A 13,482-nucleotide genomic window follows, 5' to 3' on the forward strand; every position below is an offset into this window, starting at 1 on the left:
ATGAACAACCTAGGATGAAAAATTGAACAGTTGCACATTGTATTTTTTGACAAGTTTGGATATGTACTATCAATATATGCTCCTAGCCTCCTAGAATTATCACCACTTTAAATGGACTAATTGATAATGTTCTAAATTGAAAATGGCAATTGTAATCTTGAAATTTTGGCCAAAAAACCTGTAGAAGTGTTTTCGCTGATGAGTATGGAACTTTCATTTTAATATTGGGAACTGCATTCTGTTTGGCATTTGGACTTTATGCTTTAGAAGTGGATAATGGTTCTGGTGCACTATTCGAATTGTGTTCCCCCCCCGCCCCCCCTTCCTTTTCACACCTTATGGTAGTCTCTGCACAACATAGCATGTTTTGTATAGGGGTTGCATTTTATGCCATTGGAATGTGTCCAAAGTATATCAATTTTGTTTTTTATTTGATTATCACAAGCTTTCCCTTCGGCTTCCTTTTCTTGTTGTTGCTTTTATTGTTGTTGCTTTTATTGTTGGGTTTTAAGGGTTTTGGTTTGGCCACCTTTGGGTCATATGAGGAACAGATCAAGATACTTTTGGGATTGATCTTCTGTGATTTAGCAGCGGTTTTTTTTTTTTTTTACGGCTCGAGTTTCAAGTTGTCTGTACTCTGCTTTTCTGTGCTTGAGTGAGAGAATTTTAAATGTAGCTGATGCTAGCTCAGGTCCCTCATCGCTGTCATTAAATTAATTATTTTTTGATTCTCACTTTGTTTCTTTTATAGTTTGGTTTTAGGGCTTAATGAAAAAAAATCAAATAAGCTTTACTTTGTTTATTCAAGCCTGCTGGTTAAGGGCTTCTTTGTCTCTTTTCTATTTTAAGTGTCATTGCGAGTTTCTAGCTCACTATTGATGAGGTGTGAAGGAGATCATAGATTGGGGAGAGGTAAGGTATTGGCAATGCAGTGGATAATCATTTTTTCCTTCTTTTTTTGGCCCATTGGAGGCTCATAGGGTCTGGTGAGCTACAAAACAAGAGCTCGTTTCTCTCATTTTTTGACACACCGTCCCTGGTGAAGATAGGATATGATAAAAGGTGTCTTATACAACATAAAGAGATTGGTCTATTTGGTAGATCTGTTCTTTTGTGTGCATTTTTCTTTTATTTTCTGTTATTTCGTATGACTTCTTTAGAGTGGTTTACATTGGATGCTTTTATAGTTAGTAAATTTAAATCAATTTTTCTACTAATGGTGAATGGATACTTAAAGAAAGATGGTCGTAGGATGTGATAGTATTATTCTCATCTTGTAGTCACTTGTATCTTGTCAAATTAATTTAGTGGATTCTTTATTTGTTTTCCTTTTCTTTTGGGGTTATTGGGGTGCTTTTCCTCTTCCATCCCCTTCTTATTCAAAAACATCCATTATTTACCAGGAACAAGAAAGAAGGCATTTTTGACAGCAGAAAATGGTTCATCATTTTGTTAATGTTAAAAGATGTGAACAGTTAACTTCTTATGGATGTTCTACATCATCACTACCAAGTGCAATGTTTTCTCAATAATAACATAATTTGAGTATAATAATTGGCTCTCCTTGGTCTTTAGTAACAAAAATCTACCCAAATATTATCAAACGTATTTCTGTTGTAGGAACAATAACTTGATGGTTGTAAATTAATATCCGCACTTTTTTAATTATCTGATATATACAGTATTTTGTTTATAAAAATGCTGATGCTTCTGAGTGAAAGATTCATAAAAATCTCCTAAGGCATTTATTCTATGTCATAATGTTGTTTCTTTTCTGATGTGCCGTTTAGGTGTGCAATATTTCAGGAAGACTGCAAAATTATTTCTGGATCGCATCCTCAAATCATCATTAAGCTTAGGTATGTCTTTTTTGTTTTAAAATCAAAGCCATGCATGATCAGTGAGCTAGACTCCTCTTGGTTGAGTCTTGTCCTCTTTTCACAGGCCTTACTCAAAGGATATGGGTTATGAGGATCTAGATGTTTCTGCACTTCTTTTAGTTAGGTTAGTAAGGTTCTGCTCAGTATTGCTTATATTTTAAGTCCATTCATATTCCTTTTCATGGATATTGATCTTCTCTCGTTTTCTAGGTGCGTACCAGGGTATCCTTACAAGTGCCCAAAGTTGCAGATAACTCCAGAGAAAGGTTTATCAAAAAGTGATGCTGATAAGCTGCTATCTCTTATTCAAGATCAGGTATTTGTTCACCCATATTTATTATTCTTGTGCAAAAGAAGTTGTCTTAGTGACAGGAAGAAGAAATAATGACAGGAAGTAGAAATAATGTTCTTAAACTAGATTTGATAAGTTCTATAAAGGAGTGGTTAATGCCGTTACACATGCCACTTTTATTTGTTTTACTCTAGAAAATTTTGGGTTCCTTGAAGATTAGTGACTACAGTCCATTAGTGCTAGCAAAGGCTTTGTCTTTAATTTCGAGGGACGTTTTGGGGGAATCAATTTTTTATACTCAAGGGCTAATGGAGTTGGAGGAGGTTGGAAGTAGAGAAAAGAGGGGGAGAATTATGATCGCGTATTGGGAGATTTAGATTTTGCCTCGGAGGCGAAAGGTTTTGGAGAAAGATGGAGGAGGTGGATTCAAGGGTGTCTGATTTAAGTGAGCTTTTTGGTTATGAGAAACAAAAATTTCAAGGTGAAAATTCAATGATTTGTGGGGTTTTAGGCAGGATGACCCAATATCAATTTATCATCTTTTCTTTTTACTCTAGTTGTGGACACCTTAAGGCGTTTAGTTGATAGGGATCAAAGATGAAGAATATCAGTATCGACAGAAATGGATGAAAATATCGATATCAATGGTATCTGTATCAAAGAGGCATTTTTTTTTTTTTTTGAATTTTGTGATAGATGAAACAGATGACAAAAAGAAGAAAATGATAGTTTTAAATATATATTTGAAGTTATCATCTCTATATATAAGCGTGTGGGTAGAGGGAGGGAGGGAGGGATGGAGGGCTGATTGTCCAGCCCAATCAGCATCCGAATAGGCACATAGTGCCCAAGTAGCATCAGAATAAGCACGGAGAGTGAGAGGGCTGGGAGACCGATGCAAGGACAAGCCAAAGTCAATAGAACCTTTAAGATACCGAAGGATGCGTTTGGCAGCCACCAAATGAGGAGAGCGAGGAGCACTCATAAATTTGGGCAGCATGATGAACAACATAAGAGATATCAGGTCGAGTGAAGGTGAGATACTGGAGAGAGCCCACAAGTTGCCGATATTCAGTAGCATTTGGTAATAACTCACCATCAAGATTAGAAAGTTGACTTTTGGCACACACAGGAGTGGTACTCGGTTTACAATCAACCATAGAATGACGCTTGAGAAGATCTATGGTATACTTGGTCTGAGAGAGATGAAGACTAGTAGGAGTAGAAGTGGCTGCAAGCCCCAAAAAATAAAACAAAGGAACAAGATCAGTAAGCTCAAGTGTAGCAACCAAGGTAGAAATGAGAGATGGCTGATTCCCTGTCAAAATAATATCATCAACATATAACAAAAGGATCATAATGTCTGAGGCCTGACGAAAAATAAACAGAGAAAAATCAGCTCGACTCTGAAGAAATCCAAACTGAAGTAAGAAACTACTGAGACACTGAAACCAAGCACGAGGAGCCTGCTTAAGACCATAAATGGCCTTATGGAGGCGACATACATGAGTATGGTGAGCTGGATCAACAAACCCTGGAGGTTGAGACATAAAAACAGTGGAATCCAAAATGCCATGAAGGAATGCATTCTTCACATCTAGTTGACGGAGAGGCCAGCCAAAGGAAACAGCCAAGGAAATAATAGTCCGAACAGTAGTAGGTTTAACCACAGGACTGAAGGTCTCATCAAAATCAATTCCAGGTTGTTGGTGAAAGCCCTTGGCGACCAGGTGAGCCTTGTGCCGCTCAATAGAACCATCAGACTTTTTTTTGAGCTTAAACACCCACTTACAATCGACCACATGTTGTTGAGGAGAAGGTGGAACAAGGACCCAAGTCTGATTCTTGAGAAGTGCATTGAACTCAGTGGTCATGGCCTCATGCCATTCTGGAAAGCGAACAGCCTGGGTGAAGCAAGTAGGCTCTTCTGGAGGAAGAGAAGAGTAAGCTAACAACGCACGAGGTAGAGGGTACCGAACAAGACCATCTGTGCGAACTAAAGTGCGACGAGTACCATCCTGTTGCCGTGTAACCATAGAATGACGCACAACAGCCGGAGAGCCAAGTTCGGAGGTGTACCCATCAGTAGAGGGCTCAAGTGCCCTAGGAGAGGATGGAGTAGAATGAGTTCCTGAAGCAGGAAGCTGGGGCTGGCGACGCTGGTAGGTTCGAATAGGAGCTGGTGATGGTGGCGATATAGATGGCAAAGGCCCACTAGAAGAAGGCATGGCGGCAGTAGTGGGTAAGACAGGGAGGATTGGGACAAGAGCCCATTCTGATGGTTGTGGCTGTGTAGGGGACTGATCAGAAAAGGGGAAAGAGTGCTCATCAAACCGAACATGGCGAGAGATGTAGATACGGCCAGTGGAACGATCAAGACATTTATACCCTTTGTGCTGCGAGTTGTAACCTAGAAAAACACACTCAACATGTCTAGACAATAGTTTGTTAGTCAAATACGCACCTTTCATTTTGATCTTTTCTCTTAAATAATGGACATCTTGTCCATTGCGTGTATTGCTTTGAGTTTTGATCAATAAAAAGTATCTTTCTTCTCAAAAAAAAAAAAAAAAAACACACCCAAATGCGGATAGCATGCACAACCAAACACTCGCAACTCAGAATAGGAAGGTGTTTGGCTATAAAGACGAGAATAAGGAGAGGACCACTGAAGAACTAGAGAAGGAAGACGATTGATGAGAAAAATAGCAGCTGAAACTACCTCAATCCAGTAACGGACTGAACATGGCTCGAAAGGAGAAGAGTGCGAGCCATATCTGCTATTTGTCAATGCTTGCGTTCAGCAAGCCCATTCTGCTGAGGAGTGTGACGATAAGAGAATCGACGCTGAATCCCATGAGAAGTGCAGAGTGCTCAAAAGGAATCATTATCATATTCTTTGCCTCCATCACTTTGAAACTGTTGCAAAGAAACAGAGAATTGAGTGTGCATGTAGGAAAGAAAATGTTTGAAATGATGAATAACTTCAGACTTATGTTTCATGAAATATAACCTAGAGAAAGGTGTAAAGTCATCAATGAATAGAACATAGTACTTATAGCCCTTAACAGAAATATTAAAAGATTGCCATACATCAGAATGCACAAGTTGAAAAGGATAATTTGCACTTATTTCATTAGAATTTGGAAACCGAAGTTGTGTGGATTTACCCAAAGCACAACCTTTACAAAAAGATTTTTCAAATTTGAAGGTGGAACCTAACAAATGATTTTTGCCTTATAAGGACATTAGTTTACTAGATGGATGACCTGAGCGACTGTGCCATAGAGACGACGACCGAAGAGAAGCAGATAAAGCTTGAAGACGAGAAGGAATGGATGGAAGCTTGTAGAGACCATCCCTACATAGGCCCTGAAAAAGGAGTGAACCATTAGAACGATCAAAGATATAAAAATGTTGAGAGTCAAAGGCACACAGAAAATTATTATCACGAAAAAGTTGAGCAATGGAAAAAAGGTTCTTGCACATAAAGGGAATGACATAGACATTAATTAACTGGAAAGAGTTGGAGCCAAGGGAAAGTGACATTTTACCTGTATAAGAGATAGGCATCTGATCACCATTGCCAAGGTAAACTGAATCATTACCAGTATAAGGGGACCGTTGCTGTAAGAGGCTTGGGTTGCCAGTCATGTGAGTGGAAGCTCCAGTATCTGGATACCAAGAAGGATCCTGAAGAGAAGGTGGAGCATATGTCGGACCAGGTGAGCAGGGAGGGAGGTTGTTCAGCAATCTGTAAACCAGCAAAAGCAGTATGTAGGGACTTAGGCACCGGAGGGCGTGCAAACCGATGAATCATAGGGCATGTAGGAGCAAGATGTCCAGATCCATGACAAAGTTGGCAGGTACTAATAGGAGCAGTGCCTAGAACACCAGGGGCAGTTGAACAAGGACCAGAGTTATTGTTTCGGCGATCGAAATTCCGGTTGTTGTTCCAATTATTGTTCCGGTTGTTATTCCGAGAACTATAATTGGAGTTGGAAGACCGGGAAGAGTTATGAACGGCCAACATGGCAACTGGTTGAGGTTGTGGTGAAGCAGAGAGACAACGTCGAGACTCTTGAGTCAAAAGGCGAGAACGTAGTGAATTGAATTGAGGAAGTGTGTCGACGCTCTCAAGAGCAGTAACCAGCATTTCATACTCATCACCAAGGCCACGAAAAACGGCATTAACCAAGTCGGTATTAGAGACTGGTTCTGTATAGAAGCAAGTTGATCAGCAATGGATTTAGCCTCCTGAAGATAAGCAGAAACTGTTCTATTTCCACGAGATATTTCGTTAAGAGTACGTCGAAGATGCGAGGAGTTGGTTGTGGACTTTTGACTGAAATACTCAGAGATAATAGACCACATAGAGGCAGAGGTTGAGATCTTGCAGCCCACAACTGAAGCTAGAATAGGTTCTGACAAAGTGGCAGAGAGAGTGCTCACAAGAGTCTTATCAGCACGTATCCAGAGACTATAATCTGGAGAGGTCTCCGCTGGATATGGGTGAGATTTATCAACAAACTTAAATAAATCTTGCCTAATGAGATAGGCTTCAACTTGATGATACCACAAGAGATAATTATCATCTTCAAGTTTCACGGTCACAAGATGAGTGATGTTGGGAAAGTTAGAAGATGAAGCCATGGCAGCAGTGGAAGAGGAAGCAGCGGGAGAACTCATAATGGTGAAGTAGACTGGGAGAAAGATAACTTGACCTGCAGGTGTAAGGCAGCAAACCCAAGGAAGAAGAAGAAGAGATTGGCAGCAGAAACCCTAGGTTAGGATCACTGCTCTGATACCATGAAAGTTTGAGAATTTTCTGATGTATTCTTCTCTCAGTCATGCTTTTAGCCTTGAGGACATTTATGTTGATGTGCAAATTATCTTCCATTGACCAAATTAGTTTTAACATAATGAATGCTGTATAATGAGGAAAATTTTCCAAAGGTCCATTTTCCCTGAAACAAACAGGGATCTTCTGTCCAAAATTTATTTTGAAATACACTTTAATTTGAATGCTTTACACATGCATGGCAAACATCATTTCGTAATTCTTGATATAGTAAACTTTTTGATCCAATGTCTTATTTTGTGTGGTTCTATAAATTATTTGTTCTGTTTTAGGCAAATTCTAATGCTAGAGAAGGACGGGTAATGATCTTCAATTTGGTGGAGGCTGCTCAGGAATTCCTATCTGAAATTGTGCCAGTGGGCCAATCACATGGATCGGTAAGATTTTCCCCATATTTCGTCGTATTTGTGTGTTCAATTTCACGGGGATGCAATATATGTATTTATATATCTTATATTTTGAAAACATCATTATTAAAGATCTTTTCTTTTTATTTTGTTATTGAGCAATTTTAATGTGTACACAGTTGTCTTTGATTATTATGAGATACAATTTGTTTTTACCTCCCCCAACCCCAATAGTCTTCCAAATCATTTTTTCGGGCTGGAACAAAGAAGAGGATTGATTTTAACACATAATTAAAGAATGACTTACAGGAGAATACCCATGATGAATCCAGTTTTCATTTCCTTCTACCTGGGCCCCGTAAAGACACCTGAACATTCTCCAAAACTGTCATTAGTGCATCAAATTCGTCAATCTCTTCCAGTAAATCTCTTCGAAGGCCAATATTCCACCCTGCTAAACTAGTACAAGTTTCTACCACATTAGCCATCCTATGATTTTTCCTCCTAGACAGCCTATATAATGGAGGAAATCTTGAGCACAAAGACACTCCCCCAATTTAACAGTCTTCCCAGAACCTGGCTGTCTGCCCCCTCCCGAGCACAAACTGACAACAATCAGAGAAAAAAAAAAAAAAATCCAAACATTGGGAGACATCTCTCCATGGGCCTTGACTCAAACTCCTTGCCCCTAACTTTGCATCCCAACCATTTTCATGAATATTGACCGAAAAAAAAAAACCATTCTCATGAATGTCATTTCTTATCACAGCATGCTACAATGAGTTCGCTTCTGAAGGGAACCACTACAACCATTTTCCTAAAAGTGCCCTGTTCCGCTAAACCAACTTTCCAATTCCCAATCCACCATTTTCTCTTGCTTGTGATACCACCTCCCATCTAACTAAGTGGTCTTTTGTTCCCTCTTCTGAAGTACCCCATAAAAAGTCCGTCATTAATTGTTCTATCCTTTTAGACACCTTCACTGGAATTTTGAACTTTGAGAGGTAGTAAATTGGCAAACTACTCAATGTGCATGCAATTCTGATAAAAATGATTACCATTTGTCATCTTCATGGTCTTGATTATTCTTGGTCTTTGACCTGCTTCTTTGTGTATTTCCCTTCTAAATTTATATATTTGTTTTTTGAATTAGAGATTTGAGGCGTTAATCTTGATTTTCATATGGACTTCAACAATGAAATCTACAAGATTATTGTTTTAATGCTTCTGGCTATGAATGAATTTCATCGATTTATAACATACGATTTTCTTCTTTTATTAAAAAGAGGAATTTGTCTTCATTTTTTTTTTTTTCTAAAACAAGAAACAAGATGTTGAAATTTGTAAATCATGCAATACAAAACAGAAGACAGAGGTTAAGTTCCTAAGAAGCAAACTTTTATTTGTAAGTGTAAGACATCAAATAAGATACATTGAGCAGTGGACAAGGAATCCACCCGAGTACAATACAAAAACAAAACCCTAAGCAGCTACAAAAAAAGAACCTGCATACAACCAAAATCACTCACAATAAACCTAAGCAACAAAGGTCAAAGACAGCCCTAACTAACTACTGCACCGCAATCAGAAAACAAAAAGATCCTAAAGAGTAATTGCACTCAACCATTACACAATACGGTATGATACATGGTACAAAAGAATAAGATAGTTCACTATTCGCATGTAGCAGCCAGAACTTGTTATTCGATTAATTGATGTTTTGTTATATTCATTTCTCATGGAAGGTAACATGTCCAACTACGGATAGCAGTGCTCAGTTGTTTCACAAGGACATTGCAATTTCAAGTAACAAGAAGGGGCCTTTTGTTTATGGTTTCATAGACCTCTTCAGTGGCTCTGGAGAGTCTTGGAATTGGGGTTTTGGAGTGGATAAGACTGGTGGGATAAATTCTCCGGTCCCATCACATGCACTGGATGGCTCTAAACTCATGCATGTGATTCAGGAAAAGAAACTTGATGAGCACGTAGAACCTTTGAATTTACAAGATATAAAGCAAGGCCCATTACTTGCTACTACTGTCAAATTGGATACCCTTGAAGAAGAGAGTGAAGACAGCAATAGGAGCATATCTTCTACTGATTCAAGTAGATTTTTGTTGAATGATTTAGTAGGAAATGGTAGTGAAGCTGAGAAAGAGGTAAGTAATATGGTACCTGGTTTTCTTGATGTTTCAATGTACTATTTTGTATATATTTCACATATTACATAGGTACTCTTGCATTTTTTTTTCTTCCACATATTACATATATACTCTTGTATCTTTTTTCATATTTCTAATGTATCTTATTTTATATTTTCCATTGTATCTTATTTTTCATATTTTCTTTTCTGAGCTTTATTTAAATTCTCTCAAAAGTGATATACTTTTTCTTCTGTAGTAGCTTTTTTGTTACCGTAGTAGATTTTCTTGTTCTCTTTCCACTTCTAATTTTTGTAGTATCACTTGTATACTGGCCTGCACTCCCAGTTGACTTGACATCTTACATTCCAAAATGATTGAACCCTGAAGTTCTCTTGATATGCTAGTGGAATGAATCATACCATAAGGCTTCAGTCCTATTTTTCTGGGGGGTGAAGGAATGAATTGGGAAACTGGAACAAGTTATACTAGAAAACCATTGAATAGATAGAAAAGTGACCTTGATGGAATTTGCTTGTTTGCGGACATTCCTGTTTGATAGTATCATTTTGGGTTCGTAGTCTGTTTCTGCATATAAATTATTCTTGAACAATCTTTGGTACCACTAAATTTTCTATGCTTGTACAGAATTTGGTTCTTGAGGAGGATACAACAGAAAATGATTCGGAATTTGGAAGTGAGCAATCAGAGTCACTCTCTTTTACTTCCTTGGGTCATGATCAAGTATCCCAAAATGTTAAAAGGGATTTGATAATGGTAATTTCATGTTCTCTTTCCTTTTATATTTTACTCGCAAAATTTGATCCTAAATATATTGTTGGGTCTTGCTTCCTTATATGTAAGGTTCATCTGCTTCGTCTTGCCTGCACTTCTAAAGGACCATTGGCTGATGCTTTGCCACAAATAACCACAGAACTGCAAAACTTAGGGGTATTTAGTTTCTTATCATTCTTTTTAGTTTTAATTACTCATATACCTTCCAGATCCTGATCTCTGTTAATTTGGTTTCCAGATCTTATCAGAATGGGCAGGGGATTTAGCTACTAAACCACCTTCAGTTTTAAACAGAACATTTAGTCATGCTTTCAGACAGCATATGGTCAGTCATCTCTTTCTTCTTCTTTTTTTTTGTTGCTATGATCTGGCTTCTTAAATCAATTTCACAATACTAAATGTGTTATTAACCTTATCCAGGTTTCATCCCGAATCTCTCAATTTTGGGAAGTCACTTCTGATTTAGAAGGGCCAAGCACATCTCTCCCAAGCTCTCGATATCTCAGTGACTTTGAGGAGCTACAGTCTGTTGGTAAAGGAAAACATATGTATTTTTGTTTCATATAGCTTCAAATTTTCTTAGAAAATAAATTATATTGGATTCAATTATTGTTGTTTCAATGACGGTGTGTGTAGGTAGGTAGTCAATTAGGGGATTCTTGATTGGTGCCTACTGCTGAGCTAACTATAGGGCAAAGTCTTATCTCTTTGGTTAGTAAGATCCAAAAGGTTTATAGATCCCATGGGTGCAGAACAATAATAGACAAGAGAAATTGTCGTGCAAGATATAATCTACAGATAATGTTATGCTAGGTTTTTCATTCCGAAGAGAGAGTATAAAAGTTCCTAGTTTTGGTTGATCTATGCTATGTAAGAGCACTTGAAAAGCAGCTTCTCATTGTGATGCTTGCTCTTAATTTTAGCCATGAAAGGTGCAAAACTATTGAAATGCCACTATTGTAATATTATTAATATATGACAGAGCATGATGAAGTTATTTTCCTTATATAGCTATGTGTCAATGCTCCCTTTATTCTCCCATGTATTTCAAGTTCTAAATCATAGATCAAAATGGGGAGAAAAATTGATATTTTTAGCAAGTAATTACGGTTAAATTGGTTGAGTTAGCTTCCAGAGCGTGTCATTTGTGTTCAATATTTGTGAGGTTTAACTGATCAGTGATTGATTAATAGATGGAGGCAGTTGAAAGTTTTTTTTGATAGACTCTTCAGGTTGAAGGTAAGGCGTTGGGGGTGACTAGATGATAAGGATGTGAAATCCTCTCACATGCCTTGAGGTAAACAACTAGAATAGTAGATTATTGATCTCAAGTGGTGTTTTCTGCACCTCCTAAGTTGGCAAGATTATTCATTGTGGAGAACCTCATCAAAGGTGTTGCAAGTGAAAAAGCAAAGGGAAAGAGTAAATCGTTTGCTACTTCACTATTGAGTAGCCAGAGATATTTTGTCTCTTGTCTTATGTATTGGGGTTTACTGGGTTGTGTACATTATTGCAGTGGACGTCTTGAACGTTGTACCCCTTTATGATTTATGTTTTGATTGGGGGAGTAATATATTCATTGTTGGGTTTATGCGGTTAGCTAATATTTGTTCTCTTTTCTAAGATGGACATCTTGCCCGTTTTTCCTTGTACATTTTTTTTTTCTTTTAATAATGTTCAGTTTCTTATGAAGAAGAAAGTGCTTAAAAGTTGTACAGGTAGAGGTAGGTATCTGTAGATTTTTTTTCCCCACTTTGGGGAGGTACTTGTATCTGTCTGATGTGAATTAAGAGGGCTTTCAAGGGTTTGGAGCTTCCAACCTTAAAAATTGGCATGTTTATCCTGAGCGCTATTTTCTTCAGTGGTTTTTATTCTTCTTCCACTTCTTTTCAGGTCTCTTTGGACAGCTTTGAGTTTTAGGAACGCACATTTCCTTTCAACTTCCAAAATTTGTTTCTCTCTTTTTTTGAGGGCTTTTCTCTTGTATATTCCCCTCAATACTTGCATTTCACTTTACATAGCCCTTTACTTGTCAGTTATCATAAGATATTTATTTTCAGTTTATGTATAACCACTAATAGTTTTTTCCTCACATTGGTAACAGGTCATGGAGGCTTTGGCCATGTTGTATTGTGCAAAAATAAACTGGATGGAAGGCAGTATGCAGTGAAGAAAATTCGCCTCAAGGATAAAAGCCTGCCCGTTAATGACCGAATATTGAGGTATATTAGGTTTTACTGCAAACTAAATGAAATTTAGGAATCATTTATCTCAGAAAAACTTACTTCTGACGTATAATATCATAAATTTGATTTTTCATTTATCAGTCAGTTTTATATTGTCAAATAGCAAAAGAAAAAGGGAGGGTGAGCAGTTAAGGTGCAGGATGAGTGAGTTAATTTTCAAAGAGGAGATCTTGCAAATCCAAAGAACCTTGGCCCTTTTTTCCCCTACCAAATCCCCTAATCTTCTCACTTAGCAAACAACTCCCCTGTGGCAATACCCACAACAAACCTGCTTCCATGAACAGGTTGGACCACATTTTTGCAGCCACAGAACAATGAAGAAAGACATGATTTATACTCTCCCCCTTTTCCCTACACATAACACACCAGCATGGAGATAAGCAAACATTTCGTCTTCTCTTTTGAAGAATGTTACAGGTATTGATCTTTGCATGTACTACCAACCACACCAATACTTTGACTTCTTGGAAACTTTTGCCTTCCATAACAAGCCTACTCGGTAGAAAATAAGACCACCGCCATCCCCACAGAGCTATCTAGAAAACAACTTTACAGAGAAAGCCCCTTCAGATTCCATTCTCCAAGCCCTTGAATCTGATCTGGTGGATGGAAAATGAACTCTTTCCAGCAGCAAAAATAATGAAATCAACACCTCTACTTCTAAATCATTAAGTTTCTCCGGATTCCCAGATTCAAACTCAATGGAGAAGTCATCTCCCTACCATCTCAACCACTGTTACACCATGGTGGTTTGACAGATTATACAACCTGGAAAATCAACCTATCTAGAAACTTTATTCTCCTCCGAATTAATAAACACCGAAGAGAATTTTTCTTTGTTTATTTCAAGCTCAAAACAACACAAAAATAATTGAAACAGCTATGCTCTGTTCCTGATAGGAAAATAATTGTCATCTGCA

At 37.9% G+C, this 13,482-nt stretch overlaps 1 protein-coding gene across 7 annotated transcripts in view; it reads left to right on the plus strand.

Annotated features, from left to right (window-relative positions):
* The window catches only part of GCN2 (protein kinase family protein), a 29,806-nt gene that overhangs the window by 547 nt on the left and 15,777 nt on the right, over positions 1-13,482 (plus strand). For all 7 annotated transcript variants that reach the window (XR_015120377.1, XR_015120379.1, XR_015120378.1 and 4 more), the window contains exons 2-11: positions 1,791-1,859; positions 1,945-2,004; positions 2,091-2,196; positions 7,306-7,410; positions 9,126-9,539; positions 10,170-10,298; positions 10,386-10,472; positions 10,555-10,641; positions 10,737-10,848; positions 12,421-12,538. Coding sequence is in view for 3 of the 7 variants with exons in the window: in XM_086232180.1 (XP_086088306.1) it covers positions 1,791-1,859; positions 1,945-2,004; positions 2,091-2,196; positions 7,306-7,410; positions 9,126-9,539; positions 10,170-10,298; positions 10,386-10,472; positions 10,555-10,641; positions 10,737-10,848; positions 12,421-12,538 (1,287 nt within the window). In the remaining 4 variants the exon portion in view is untranslated. The remainder of the gene's footprint in view (positions 1-1,790; positions 1,860-1,944; positions 2,005-2,090; positions 2,197-7,305; positions 7,411-9,125; positions 9,540-10,169; positions 10,299-10,385; positions 10,473-10,554; positions 10,642-10,736; positions 10,849-12,420; positions 12,539-13,482) is intronic.

The sequence above is a fragment of the Dryas octopetala genome, chromosome 2 (genome assembly GCF_963921425.1).
Source record: "Dryas octopetala chromosome 2, drDryOcto1.1, whole genome shotgun sequence".
Classification (NCBI taxonomy): Eukaryota; Viridiplantae; Streptophyta; class Magnoliopsida; order Rosales; family Rosaceae; genus Dryas; species Dryas octopetala.